Consider the following 13668-nt stretch of genomic DNA (forward strand, 5'->3'; position numbering starts at 1 on the left):
AAATATAATTAAAAACGCAATTAACAATGGGAAAACAAAACAAATAACAAAATCGCAATTATAAACAATAAGCAGTTCAAAAAACCTTATAAATATATATATATATATTTACATATATATTTCACTAGAAAAATTTTTATGCATAAAATGAGAAGAAGATGAAGAAATAACAAAGCAAACAATCTATATTATCAATGTTTTTGCTCTAAATGTCTAACTAATTGTTACAAAAAAATATATAAATTATTTTCAGCAAGCAAGGACGTGTTAAACAATTAAAATGAAAAACATATGACGTATGCTATATAAATGTATAATTATTTGTTAACAATGGCAAAATATATTGATAATTGAAATTACAAGTAAAAGTTATTGAAATTGAGATTTAAATCGATATCGGGATGGAGATTGTATATTGTAAATTTTACTTTTAAAACTAATCGAAAGTATTCACAATAACAATAACAACAAGAATAAAAAGCAAGGGTTAAATTATTGATATTTTAAATTTCGATTACACTTCAATTGTTTGTTTCCCCTTTCTACTGGAACTAAAAACAAAAAACCAAAAAAAATACGACAAATAATGAAATATTGAAATGTTCACAAAACCCGTTTTACATCCAACATCCAATGCATATTCTAATATATGTCGAACAATTTACAGCAAAGCAACAGTTAATTCAAGTTTTTATGAAAAGTTTGTTAAAGCATTTGCATACCGAAAGTCGAAAAATAAAAAATTAATGAAAGACACACGCAGAAAATTCCATAAATATAAAACATTGCAAAATAATAATATATAATAAATAAAGCAAAAATAAACCATATATTATGTTTATGTACTAAATAAAGTATACATATGTATCACCATAAAAAACAAAAAATATATATATATATATAATTTAGTTGACTAATAATAAAACCCAACATTATTACTTATAACAGTTAGACACACAAGATGGCGTTGACTAATGTTGAACATGGAAAGTGAAATACTGCGATTTATCAACATATTGAAGTAGAACAAGAAAACACAAACATTGAATGTCAAGTAATACTTAGAGCGCATACTAAAGAAGTACCAGTCAACGAGGAAACATAAACCCAAATGCAATAGATTGATAACTTGACAACATATAAACTAAATACACTGAGAGAAGGAACATCATCTCTATAAGATTTAGACAAAACGAGAAATTATACTAGTCGACATATATGTATATATATATGTATATGTATGAATATATAAAACTATACATATTTCTATATATATTTATACATATATGTATATATACCTAAATATATGAAAACAATTTAATGAGAATAACATCAAGTAATAAAATGAAAGTGTATTACTATTAAAACTAACAAAAAAAAACAAGTCGTCATTTTTAGTCAAAGGTTTTATCTAAAAATAAAAACAACGGTTGAAAGCTCCTCAGCTAAGCCTCTGGCTAACTTTGGAGCTATGATTAGAGTATGCTTCTTTTCAAAATGGGTACAATGCTCACAACGTATTTAATATATTAAATTTATCTTTAACATATAATCCTGTATGGCTTTGAATCATCAACTAATATTTTATTGTCATATCCGCTGTTGCTTGAAATTACAATACATTTTTCAGATTAAGAGCTTCAAGTTACCTGGAAAGGCCTAAATATCCTATGATCACTAAGTTTTGCATGTATATCATTATTTTACAGATACATCAATCGAAATCGGAAATGCACTGAAGACATTCACCTATTAAATCGTGCTAGAATCATGCAGTCGGTTATTTGTCACATTTCCAGCGTCTAGAAATGGTTCTATTTAATTGTGACTGAGTAAAAATTTAAGTTGAGAATCAAGAACTTAATTTAAAGACATTCACTCTTCACTCCATTATGACTAACATTATTCTATTTTATTTATATACATATATATATATATATGTATATACTTATGGTTTTAAACAGGCCCTATCCGATTTAGCCTTATCCATCGATATGTCTGTCTGCTTATATCGTATTGATAATAATAATTTTATTTATTTAAATAAAAATATTCGAAAATATTTTACACATTTTATTCACAAAAATTTAATAATTTAATCAATTTTATCGAACAATCCTGTCCGCAGACTATACAATTTTGGAAACAATGCACGAGTTAATATACAATAATAAAAAACACCTGATTGTTTAAAATAATATAAATAGTTGAACAACAATTTCAAGCTTAAAATGCCAAAATCTCATTTTTGAATGTTTGCTGAGCAAACATCAACGAAATCTGAGGGACTGAGTGCTGATTACAATTTTACTGCTAGTAACACAATTTGAGAGGGAAAACAATAACCCGAAAGCCCATAGACCCGTGACTAAATGCAGATGCAACCTACAAATTGGGATATAGTAAGGTAAGTTGATTCAAACGGCATTACCGATAATAAGATGACCCATAGCGCGGGCTGCGGTGCCTCTGTTCGGAGTTCTCATAGGTGATGCTCTTGAACTGATTGTTTGCCTCAAGTGCTTGTTGTCTGGGTGCAGAGCCGCCCCGATTTACAAACAAATCCTTCCATATCATCGCTATGAGGACGAAGATTGCACCGACTATTCTGTTGACAAACTCGATTAGTTTAAATATGATTGGGGTAGCGGTGTGTGTGAAGCGACTGAGCTCGAACAGAAAGCGCACCGCAAAGATGCCCATAAACCGAAGAGCGACAGCTGCGCCGCTCAATATGGAAAATGCGATCAGACACATAAATCGTATTGTTCCTATTATATTGCGCTTGTTTACATCGTTCGCCATAAATTCGTACGTTGTCGTCACAATCGACTGACGCCACTGTTGCAGAACCTCCAGAAAATCAGCCAATCCGATTTGCGGTTGTGGTTGTACTTCGTCATCAACATCCACTCTGGGGCTGTCCCCAGAAGTTAGGGCTCTGCTAGGGCTACTCTTCTTTAGTGAGGGTCGTGGTGTTGGCAGAGGCTCGTCCTCAACAGGGCGAATCATTTTCAACTTGATCTGAACTTCTTGACTTCGAAACCGTAGTGTCTTAATGCTGAACCAGTATTCACCAAAAGCCAAATCACTCAGCTCCGTCCAAATGCATGTGTCCAGCTGTGCAGGATGTGGAATGTGCTTGTAGCTACCCACGCTCCCTCTGGTTATGCCCACCCACATATTGGGTACGAAACGCTGGTAAAACAATTGTAGTTGCTCTGCGCTTGACAACAGCTGCTTTTCCAGATCACGTTCGCTGCGCTGTAGGACTATAACGTCGCGATAGCCACCAAGCTGCTCCACAAAGCAACGCTCAAGGTAAACGCCTCGAAAGAGTCGAGATTTGTATAACTGTTTGGTAAGTGATTGCATGGCTAACTCCTCAGGCGGCATAAATCGAGCGCCAGCTGATGCTGCCACCACACCCGTCCCCGTCGCATCAGTTTCGGTCATTATTTAAGTGTTTCTGCGAATATACAATGTATGTTTATTGAACAACCATCCGACGGGTCAAATAACCTTTACCTGATCTTTTCGCAATCAAATATCGAGGTTCAGCTTTCGCTTCTTAGTCAGCAAATGATTGTATTGTTTTGAGTAATCTTAGCCACTCGGTGATCGAATTTGTGCCTGATAGTCCCTCGATCGGCATGCGCTATTATTTTTGAAAGTAATACAGCGGTATACAGCGATAAGACATCATTCCCCGCTAATGAATCAATAACAAGTTGTTTAATGTGTTACAACAAACTAATGTTTTGATGTTATGGACTTTGTAATCGAATGCTATTAATCACTTCCAACACAATTCCGGCATATTCAATGCGTTAAGGTATAGTAACTACGGTCACACTTATCGAATCGACAACAAAACAAAATAGGACCAAATCGTTTTGACAGCTACCCTAATATACATTTTTTCCTAAACTTACCACAAGTCTCTATCAAAATTGGCTCCAGACACGATCTTAGAGAATATTATATAAGGATGACTTTAGTGGGTTTGGCAGCCCGCAAGCTGGCTCAAAAGCAAAGGTAACTATGAGCTATAAGAGGTTAAATATCCCAGCTAATATTTCACTTTGAAGATCTGCAAAGTTGGCCGCTGCATTCCCAAATGGCATACGCTGTCAGAAATGTCTGAATTTTGGGCACTGGAGCTACGAGTGTAAGGAAAAGCGAAAGTACGTTCACCGGAGCTCGCGTACCAAGCAGCTAAGCAAACATTTGGCAGAAAAGGCTGCAACCAACGTGGAATCAACATCGACCAACGAGGCCCGTTCTTCAGATGCCGGCGCTGAAGTGCGCCTGCATCGGGAGAAACGAACAAAGCGTAAAAGAAAACGCAGCAATAGCTCTTCATCGTCGAGTTCGTCTAATAGCTCAACTAGCAGTTCTAACTCGTCAAATTCGGATAGTAGCAGCAGCAGCGATTCCGATAGTTCCAGCTCCGACGAAGACGATGATGGTAGCTCCTCAGAGGGCGACTCAGGTTCCTCAAGTGACAGCGACAATGACGACTCCAGCTCTAGCAGCAGTGATGATCAAGAAAACTCATCACCTAAGAAGAAGAAACGCCGGGATAGCTCAGCTGAATCGTCCGATGACGATGCATAAGATGTATAAACAGTTCTCAATATCAATATAACTACTACAATAACTGTAACTGTAATACGTATAATGCATACATAGCTTTAGTAGTTTAGTTTACTTTTGAGTGCTTTTACCGGGAATTCACAAATATGGAAACATTTTATAACAACTATATTTTAGAATAGTTTTAATTTAGTACGAAATGAGTTTGGAAATTTTTTTCAATTAGCTTAATTTGTACCAATAAATGATTGTGAACAGCTATAATTTCGATCAGTCTGATTCGATTTCCACACCAAACTGTTGCAAATCGTTTTCGAATAACTGCAAGTCGATTTCCTGACAGTTTATTTGCTCGTTCGGTGTATTCATACTCTGGTCACAGATTTCCCTACTCATGCCCACATTTGATGGCTCCATGGACACCGCTTGATGCACTGAATTCGATTTTAAATGCAGCTCCTCAACCTTAACAAAGAATAGATTTTAAGTTACTATTGTAATCGCTAATTTTCACTGCTCACCTTAAGCGAATTCAGTGTTTCCTGAATAATGGGCAGCGCCTTGACCAGCTTTCTTTCTATGGCATACAAATGAGTCTGCTCTTTTAGCAAGACACGGTTTGATTGTAGCATTTTAACCACTTGCAAACAAGAACCACTAACAAGAACTTTACAAATACAGAGCTGTTATGCAGCATGCATTGTTTACTGTTAAATTAACATTACGCTTAGCTGTTAATGGAAACACATATTGAGTGTATACATATGTATATACATATACATATATATTTTTTGCTTTTGATTTTTTTTTGCTAAATAATATAATTTAGTGCGCTTTATGCGCATATTTAACATTTAACAGCTGCGACTTAGTTACTCTGGTTTTTAATATACATATTTTATAAAACAAGCCGAAGGGTATAACATTTGACTTGTTTTGGTCACACACTTGGCCTCAAGCTTAAATTAAAAGGACATCATATCATAATCGAGTGTTCAAAGCCTTGCTTTTATTCCTATAAATTCTTTAGTTTTTTATTGTAAGAGGTAAACCAATAAAAACGTATTTTATTTGATTAGGTTGGGGCACTGACCAGTGGTTGGGATCATAGAACACCATAAAAATAGTGTGACCAACCTGTGTGCGCCGCGTCGCATTTTAATGTTCGCGCCGAAAGAAAATTAACTTTTATTTTGTTTAGCTATTTAAAATATAGAAAGGTAATTAAATAGAGGTTAAGAACTGCTCGCAAATTTATTTATTTTTTTGTTGCAGCATTCAAATGATGAAAGACGAAGACAAGGGGATGATCCTTAATCGTTTCATTGAGAACTGTGAAATGCTAAAAATTGATCAAAGCATTTGGGAAAAAGCGACCAAAACATTCCATAAACTAAACGCAGATGGCGTGCTGTCCAGCGAAGCCGACGATTGGCTGTGCTGCGCCATATACAGCGAGCTGCAGCAGACCAAAATGAAGGATATGCGTCAGGAAGAAGACACCACCACTAGGAGCGATAACGATTTCGAGCCATGGGAAAAGAAGACGCGTTCCAAAAGCTGGAACATTTCGTTGACCCAATTGCTGCGCAGCTTCAACATTAATATTACCAAGTTTCTCAAGAGAATGGAACACTGGAATTGGATAGCGCAGAGCTCTGAAGTGTTTCAGCAGGAAATCAATGATCTGGAGAGACGTCTCGGTATAACGCTGCTCCTCCAACAGCACTACAAACGCATTTTCAACAAACTCTATGTACTGCCATCGACTGCAGAGAGTCGAGCGCACTATCAAATGCTATATGAATTTGGTTGGCTGCTGTTTCTAGTGGTGCGCAACGAGCTGCCATCGTTCGCAACCTCTAACATTGTCAATGGCTGTCAGGTGCTCGTTTGTACCCTGGAACTGGTCTATGTGAACGCGCTTGAAGTGCACAAATCAGACGTAATTAACACGTCATTTGTGGGCGTACCCCCGAAGTGGAGTAGCAATAATTTCGACACCGATATGCTACTCAAGTACAGTGCCTTGGATGCCATCTGCGGGCTTATACCGGAGCTGCCTGTTAAAGGAGCTCGAATCATGAAAAATGCCTTCTTCCATAAAGCTGTGATGGGCTTGTTTATGGATCAACGTCTGCTGGGCAACGATCGAGCTATGCGCGAATTGGTCAAGGACGGCATATTGGAAGTGAACTTAACATCTTTAAATCGGAGTTACGCCGTACTCGTATCAGACATCAGTGAAATTGACGAACGAATTCTACTAAAACCCACAACATATTCCTGGAATGAGAAGCTTGCGCTGAGAGAAACTGAAAAGCGAACTAAAGAAAATGAAGCCGATCGCAAGATAATTTCTCTGCTAACAAACGCCACGCAGCGCGATAATCTCACGAAGCTGTTAACAGATGGACTGCCTCAATCCCTGCCTGTCTACATAGGTGGCACTCTCGGCAAGGAGGCTACCAATCGCTTGGAAAAGTCGCTGCGTGAGATGTGCGATAGGCTTGAGCGCAATTCGCCCTTGAACCAAGACACAGCTGAATGCCGCTTTAACCTATTCAGAGGGTTGTATTATGTCCTGCTGGACAAGATCGTTGGCGCCGAGCTACGTCGCAGGCCCTCAATAAAAATTGCCCAGATGCTGAAGCAATTACAGCGCACCTTCAATGCAACACTGATTGCCTGCTGCCTGGAGCTGGTGCTGCACATCTTCGGAACGGACGAGACACAGACGAAATTTCCCTGGGTATTGAAATGCTTTAGTATTGATGCTTACGACTTCCAAAAGATAATCGAGCTGGTTGTGCGGCATGAGAGCGGTTTGCTGACGCGTGATCTGATCAAGCACTTGCAGGAGATCGAGACGCAATGTGTGACCAAACTGATCTGGCAGAAGAGCTCGCAGCTGTGGCGCTATGTAGACAGTGCAGGTCTGCCCAGATTTAAGGATGTGCAGTCGAGCTTGGGCCAAGAAAATGTCAGATTTGCTTCAGGCTCAGTTCCAATTTGCCTGCGTAAATTCTACAATGTGGCCAACCAGCGACTGACGTACTTCTGCAAGTGTCTATCCTTGGTGACCAGCTACACACAGATCTGGCACATCTTTGAGCACTCTATCATTGTGCATGGCAAAGAGCTGCTGCAGCAGCGCCACCTCGAACAGCTGCTGATATGCGCCATCTACCTGTGGGGGCGCAAGTCGCAACTGCGCATCACCTTCAGCGACATTATTCAACAGTACCGACGCCAGCCTCATGCCGACAGTGCCATCTATCGGGCAGTATACTGTGCCGATGGACGGCCCACCACGGATATCATCAGCTTCTACAATCGAGTCTATATTCCACTCATGGCCGACTACGCTGTAGCCCTCCAATGCGGACAATCTGATGCTGCAAAGGAAACTGCTGCGACCAGTCGGCCCCTGCAGGAGCTCAACGGCAACAACAACAAGCGCTGCCTCAAGATCAACATCATTGTCTCGCCGGCAGCAATGCCCCGCATCTGCATGGCCAACGACTGCAAAGCCAAGATCATAAGTGAGCGTGAGGCAACCCCGAAGAATCTGAAACGTGCCCACTCCAACGATGAGCTGGGTCATCCAGTATCCAGTAAACGACCGAACATACTCAGACGACGCACGACCTTTCTCTGAAAACCGGATCTGTTCATCGATGAAGACTAGAATGCTATTTCTTGTTATGGTTCATTAAGTTAGATTTAGTTTTTTTTTTTTTTTGTGAATGAATTTGAATCTTATTAGGTATTACTGAAGACCTATTTAGAATACTTTTTATTATAGTTGCATTTGCAATATTAGATCATGAATTATGATGGACACTTGGATTACGTCTATCAAGGAGCACCTCCCATCTATCTTTCTCTTCAAATTAGTGTGTACACATTACGGTTGTGTAATCTGCGTTGTAAATTGCTTTTTACATTTAATATATTTGATATTGCACATACATATTATATAAATCGTATCCCCCCCAAGATACTTTGATTATTAGTTTTGGGAATACATTTTTTAAAAAATTGAACAACTTCTTACATATGAATAGACTTTATTTTAATGCGGTTTTGAATTTGAATCTCGGTTCAAAATTGTGTATATTGAAAAGGTGCCTAGTCAAACGATTAGGCGCCACCACGGCTCTACAAAAAATAGTTAAAATAATCTAAAAAAGGACTTGCAAGCGGGAGTAGTTGACAATTGGGTTGTGGGCGGAGGTGGAGGTGGAGGAGGGGAGAAGAGCATACAATATATACTGAGAGTGTGCAACTTATAGCTAAAGTTTTTCTCATGCCTACAAATAGCTTTAAGATGAAGGAGGAGGAGGATTAGCAGCAGCGACGCTTGCCGCAGGAATGCTCGGAGCAGGCGCTGAGCTGGGCGCAACTGCTGCCACGCTGGCGGCTTCGGCAACAGGTGGTGCATTAGCTGGCGGCGTGGTGTCTAAAGGGAAGACAGAGATAAGGTTATCATTTTAATTTAAACTTGATGAGATTTTACTCTCACTTACCCATTGGCGTGGGCGCTTGAGGCTGGGCCACTGGTGCAGGAAGCTCGCCTGCTTGTGTTGGCGGCGCTGCGGCCGCCGGAGCGACAGCTGGTGGTGCTGTGAACGGTGCACCATTTGGTGGTGCGGCTGCAGCCACATGTGTCGGCAACGGTTGATGCTGCACCGCAGGTGCTCCCAGCTGCTGTGGCGGCGGTGGCTGAAGAGGATGCTGTTGCTGCGGCTGCTGTTGTTGGGCATGCTGTTGATGCGGAGGCGGCGGTAGCGTCTGTTGTTGTTGTTGCTGCTGCTGCTGTGGTGGCATCACCATGGCACCTACAGCGGCACCCACCTGGCCCTGTTGTTGTAGCTCTTGCTGCAGACGGTGATGCGCCTGTTGACGCGCTCGAAACTCGGCGGCCTTCAACTGCTCAAGGTGAAATTGCTGACGTTCCGTAATGAGCTGCTGTCGCTGATATTCAAGGCCCTCACGCTCCCGCTCCATGGTGGCCTCCAGCTCCTCGAAATGCCGCAGCTTGATTTCCAGCTTCTTCATCTGTGTCTCCACCAACAACGCCACCAGTGACTTGATCTTGCGCTCTTCCAGAGCTGCCAAATGTTTCGCTTTGACAGCTGCCGATGCCAAGGCGGCCGCAGCTGCCGTTTGCATATTGTTCTCGCTGAAGGCTCCATCCTTGGCAGAAGGACCACCACTACTGGCATCGTTGCTGCCATCCTTCGTCTCGCCGTCTCCACTGTTTTCTTCGGTCTTGATCTCAATATCGTTGCTCGCTCCAGTCTCTGTGGGTGAGGAGTTGGAAGCCGTCTTGCCCGTCTTGTCGGTTTTATTGACTTTGTCGGCTGCGGCCGTTGACGGCGACGAATCTTTCGACTTTTTGTCTGTGCTATTTGAGGTGGTCGTGGCTGCTGCTGCGACTCCTGCTGTTGTTGTAGTTGGTGTTGTTGTTGACGATGTTGCTGATGTGGAGCTCGAGTCTGTAGCGGTGCTGAGCTTATCCGATTTCGTTTTGTCTTTGGACTTTGCATCGTCTGTTGATTGTTTAAACAAAGTGGGAAAATGTAAATAAATGCAATATAAATTTTAGCTTAAACCACTTATACCAATTTTAACAATATAAGAAATATTAATATTAACTCAAATGAATTTTAAAACGGCCATAATTGCACATTGAATTCTAAATTAAATTAAATTTTCAATTTCACGGTTTTTAATTTTATATAAACAGATATTTCTCATCATTATATATAAAAGTGGAACTCTTATCGCATGAAATATGTATTAACCGTTAAACTAAAGCTAGTTGCTTACCGTCTTTTTTGTTAACATCTTTTGCATCTTCATCGTTGCCGGCTGCATTGGAACTGTTGTTGTTGCCCTCCTTTGACTCATCATCGTCCTTGTCGTTCCCTGTGCCGGCAATGCCGCTATTCGCCAGACCAAAGTTGGGATTGAATTTGCCTCCAGACGAAGCCTTCTCCACGTTTTTCATATGGTTGTCCATTATGGTGGCTGGCACTTCGTCCTGCCGTAAGCAACAGATCCATTAACAATTGCAGTCATTGATCTGTGTGGTGTATAACTTACCTTGATGGCGGCGAATTCCTCCATAGCAGCCTTCGCAGCGGCAGCCGCAACACGTGGGTCCACCACGGATGCCAGGAATGCCACTGTCGACATAATTGGATTGCCAGACTTGCTAAATGGAATTGGTTGGCAGCCGAGCGGTCCCAAAAAGCCGCCATCGTCTTCAAGGTATGGATCTTCGATAGGCAGCCGCAAGAAGTGCAAAATGCATTCGTCCTGGGTGCGAGTACCCACATGCTCGCACACCTTGTTCCAGTCGTCCTTGTGCATCTCGAGACCCTCGAGCAGGAGCAGCGTCTCCTGATCGGTCCACTCCCGCGCCATGCTCGCCGCCGTACGATTTTTCATGGCCGCCGGCTTTTTGGCATACTGATCCAGTTTCAGACCAAACTGACTGACCCCAGAGGCCAACCCACTGGCTGCGCCGTTTTCCAATGTCTCTGTTTTAATGCCCAATGCACCACCGCTGCCTTTATCGCAATCCGCGCCACCTTCTTTGCCCAATGGCTTCTTATCAAGATCAAGTAGTGTCTTGGCTGCCGATGGCTGTTGTGTCTTCTGCGGATTAATCGCCTGCAAGCCTGATGGTGTATCCGACAGTATGTGGAAGTGAGAAGTGGGCGGCGGGCCCATAGGCGTTGGACGCAGGTCGGCATCAATCTGGTAATTGATTAGACCCCACTGCTCCAAAAATGCATGCACGCGCATTATGGCGCACACATCACCAGCCAAGTTACGGCGACAAGCGGTACTCGTCAAGTATTCTGTTGGATTTAGCCTGCAAAGAAAAAGGGAATGGATCTCTTCGACTTTCAATTTGTAGAGTGGAACTCACCTATAGGTGTCAATCATGAAATTGCGATAAGCCATGTAAATCTCTGGCGTCTTCGATTTGTTCTTGCTGTTGAAGAACTCGGGCATGGCGCGCTTCTCAATCACATGAATCGAGTTGTAGTCAAACCAGGCGGAATAGGAGGGCACAATGATGTGATGCGTCTGCTCGGTCACATTATCCTCCATGTCTTCCTTGGCAGACGATGAGAATTCTTGGGTATTGCTGTTGTCGCTAGTCTTGCCCGTCTGTGAATTGTCGCCATCGCCAGCGGACATCGCTTGGGCAGCACTGCCGCCAGTCATTTCATCGTCCAGATCAGTCATAGTGCCACCTGAATTATCAAATATAACAATAATTGCCAACAATAATAATAAAATGGATCACTTACCCTTGATAGGCATCATATCGTTGTCCCCACGCGATTTGCCGCCGGGTGCTGGGCTGGCAGTCGATTGAATTGCCGAATGCGTTGCCTTGTGCACTTCCTGGATATTAGGCTCCGCTGGTGGATCATCGAGATCCCGAGTAAGATCTTCATCATCGTCATCGTTGCGCGACTTCTTGTGTATGACTGCTGGGGAGCGCTTTCGCTTGCCCGGCTTCGATGTAGATGTTGAGGTAGTGGGCGATGGAGAGCGACGTCGCTTCTGCTTTCCAGTGCCACTGCTGGTGGTCGGCTTCTTTTTATCATCGCCAAAAGACATTATGTCGTCGATGGACATACGCTGTTTGTGCATCTTTTTTTTGCCCAACTCATCAACCTCGTAATCTTCCTCTGCCATCCACTCGTTGTACTGCTCCAGATCCAAAATCCACGAGGCAGACACCCGCCAACGTTCTGCAGGCGATTCCGGATTCTCGGGTATATTATCAGGCAAATCGAAACTATTCAGTGTCCAGGAGTCATATGACTCTGGGAAGTAGTACCAGTGAAGCATTACATGATTACCACGCTTGAATATAGGCCGCGCATATTCATCAGGATGTGGATCCACCACGGGATACACAATGTGCGTCGCATCCTCCTCGTCGGTGACTATTTCAACACGTCGATTGTCAAGAATCTCACGCAGTCGTGTCTCAAAACTCTTCTCAATCTCTGGTCTGATGTAAATGTAGGGTATACGATAGAGATCTGCCTCCACTAAAGCCTGCTCAATCTCGATCAGTAATTGTATGTTAGGATCCTTTCGAGTAGGATTCTTGCCAATGGAAAAGTCAAATTTCTTGCCACGTTGCTCGGCGCGAAAACGAAACATGGTGGAGAAAATTATACATAGACCTCCACCGTTTTTGAAATCCAAAAAACAACGCATCTGAAAAAAATTAAAGGGAAACAATAATTATATATTTTTAATAATATAAATAATTAAAACTTAATAAAAACAAAAAAAAAAAAATTCGAAGTATGTTATTAATTATATATTATTATATCGCTTTCAAATACAATATATATAGGGTCGTGTATAAATAAATCCAAATTCGTGTCTCAGAAATATTACAAGTGCGCATCTCTATCGCGCGTGTACATACAAAACATTTTGCACACCCAAAACACCCTGTTCCCCCAATTCACTTACCGGGATCCTCGTCGCCGGCGGTTCTGCCGAGTTTTTCCCCAATTTTGCTTCCACATATTGCAAGAATAGTATTAGCAGCTGAGCAAGTGATTCCTTTGTTATTGGCTCCGAGCTATGCGCCAAATACTGTAATACATATGCATGTAAATTACCATGTTTTTAATTTGCTTGAAGCGCCATTTTTGTTTTCACTCACGGTGGCGGCGCTGGCGTTGTACTCACCTTTTTACAATTCTTTTGTAGCCATAGTCGTATAGACTCAAAACCTTGCAGCGTCTCAGGTGATTGAAAAAACTCAACATTGGGACTTCCGTCCTTTTTAGGACCGAGAGTGTTCATTGTGCAACACTTTTTTATGCTTTTATTTGATATTGTGCACAGTTTCCCAGTCGAAAACGAATATTGAAAATGCTGCAGCAGGAATAGACGCACACAATTGGGATGGCGGAGTATCGATACCACTTGAGTATAGACGTGCATGGCTATCGATATAAAAAGGTGGTCGATACCACATACTCTCGTTTTTCTGAGCACAAAAAA

The 13668-nt window shown here is 41.7% G+C and overlaps 5 protein-coding genes across 5 annotated transcripts; 2 read left to right on the top strand and 3 right to left on the bottom strand.

The window, feature by feature from the left end:
• Positions 1-2058: 2058 nt before the first annotated feature.
• Positions 2059-3773, bottom strand: LOC108660355 (uncharacterized). The gene is made up of 2 exons (XM_018113722.3): positions 3529-3773; positions 2059-3469 (listed from the first exon to the last, which is right to left on the bottom strand). Exon 2 carries the CDS (start codon positions 3454-3456, stop codon positions 2428-2430), a length of 1029 nt encoding a protein of 342 aa, XP_017969211.1. The 5' UTR covers positions 3457-3469; positions 3529-3773; the 3' UTR covers positions 2059-2427.
• A 73-nt stretch (positions 3774-3846) lies between these two features.
• Positions 3847-4863, top strand: LOC108660356 (uncharacterized). The gene is made up of 2 exons (XM_018113723.3): positions 3847-4038; positions 4092-4863. The coding sequence occupies exons 1-2, from the start codon at positions 3992-3994 to the stop codon at positions 4618-4620; spliced, it is 576 nt and encodes a 191-aa protein (XP_017969212.1). The 5' UTR covers positions 3847-3991; the 3' UTR covers positions 4621-4863.
• Positions 4751-5299, bottom strand: LOC108660357 (uncharacterized). Its single transcript, XM_018113724.3, has 2 exons — positions 5121-5299; positions 4751-5064 (listed from the first exon to the last, which is right to left on the bottom strand). Exons 1-2 carry the CDS (start codon positions 5229-5231, stop codon positions 4870-4872), a joined length of 306 nt encoding a protein of 101 aa, XP_017969213.1. The 5' UTR covers positions 5232-5299; the 3' UTR covers positions 4751-4869.
• Positions 5300-5665: 366 nt separating this feature from the next.
• Rbf2 (Retinoblastoma-family protein 2) lies at positions 5666-8633 on the top strand. The gene is made up of 2 exons (XM_018098091.3): positions 5666-5819; positions 5875-8633. Exon 2 carries the CDS (start codon positions 5882-5884, stop codon positions 8258-8260), a length of 2379 nt encoding a protein of 792 aa, XP_017953580.1. The 5' UTR covers positions 5666-5819; positions 5875-5881; the 3' UTR covers positions 8261-8633.
• A 19-nt stretch (positions 8634-8652) lies between these two features.
• mor (SWI/SNF- related protein mor) lies at positions 8653-13596 on the bottom strand. Its single transcript, XM_018112959.3, has 8 exons — positions 13351-13596; positions 13129-13254; positions 11937-12864; positions 11549-11879; positions 10714-11491; positions 10438-10651; positions 9132-10157; positions 8653-9064 (listed from the first exon to the last, which is right to left on the bottom strand). The coding sequence occupies exons 1-8, from the start codon at positions 13465-13467 to the stop codon at positions 8928-8930; spliced, it is 3657 nt and encodes a 1218-aa protein (XP_017968448.1). The 5' UTR covers positions 13468-13596; the 3' UTR covers positions 8653-8927.
• Between the last annotated feature and the right edge of the window lie 72 nt (positions 13597-13668).

The sequence above is a fragment of the Drosophila navojoa genome, chromosome 2 (assembly GCF_054131105.1).
Source record: "Drosophila navojoa isolate 15081-1374.11 chromosome 2, UAZ_NAV_1.0, whole genome shotgun sequence".
NCBI classification, from domain to species: domain Eukaryota; kingdom Metazoa; phylum Arthropoda; class Insecta; order Diptera; family Drosophilidae; genus Drosophila; species Drosophila navojoa.

Bases quoted from the DNA above. Each gene is read 5' to 3' on its own strand.
- LOC108660355 (XM_018113722.3), bottom strand. From the start codon at position 3,456: ATGACCGAAACTGATGCGACGGGGACGGGTGTGGTGGCAGCATCAGCT.
- LOC108660356 (XM_018113723.3), top strand. From the start codon at position 3,992: ATGACTTTAGTGGGTTTGGCAGCCCGCAAGCTGGCTCAAAAGCAAAG. The intron at 4,039-4,091 runs GTAACTATGAGC...TTCACTTTGAAG, and splicing joins AAGCTGGCTCAAAAGCAAAG to ATCTGCAAAGTTGGCCGCTG.
- LOC108660357 (XM_018113724.3), bottom strand. From the start codon at position 5,231: ATGCTACAATCAAACCGTGTCTTGCTAAAAGAGCAGACTCATTTGTAT. The intron at 5,065-5,120 runs GTGAGCAGTGAA...TTCTTTGTTAAG, and splicing joins AAACACTGAATTCGCTTAAG to GTTGAGGAGCTGCATTTAAA.
- Rbf2 (XM_018098091.3), top strand. From the start codon at position 5,882: ATGATGAAAGACGAAGACAAGGGGATGATCCTTAATCGTTTCATTGAG.
- mor (XM_018112959.3), bottom strand. From the start codon at position 13,467: ATGAACACTCTCGGTCCTAAAAAGGACGGAAGTCCCAATGTTGAGTTT. The intron at 10,652-10,713 runs GTAAGTTATACA...TGCTTACGGCAG, and splicing joins AGGAATTCGCCGCCATCAAG to GACGAAGTGCCAGCCACCAT. The intron at 9,065-9,131 runs GTAAGTGAGAGT...TCTTCCCTTTAG, and splicing joins TCAAGCGCCCACGCCAATGG to ACACCACGCCGCCAGCTAAT.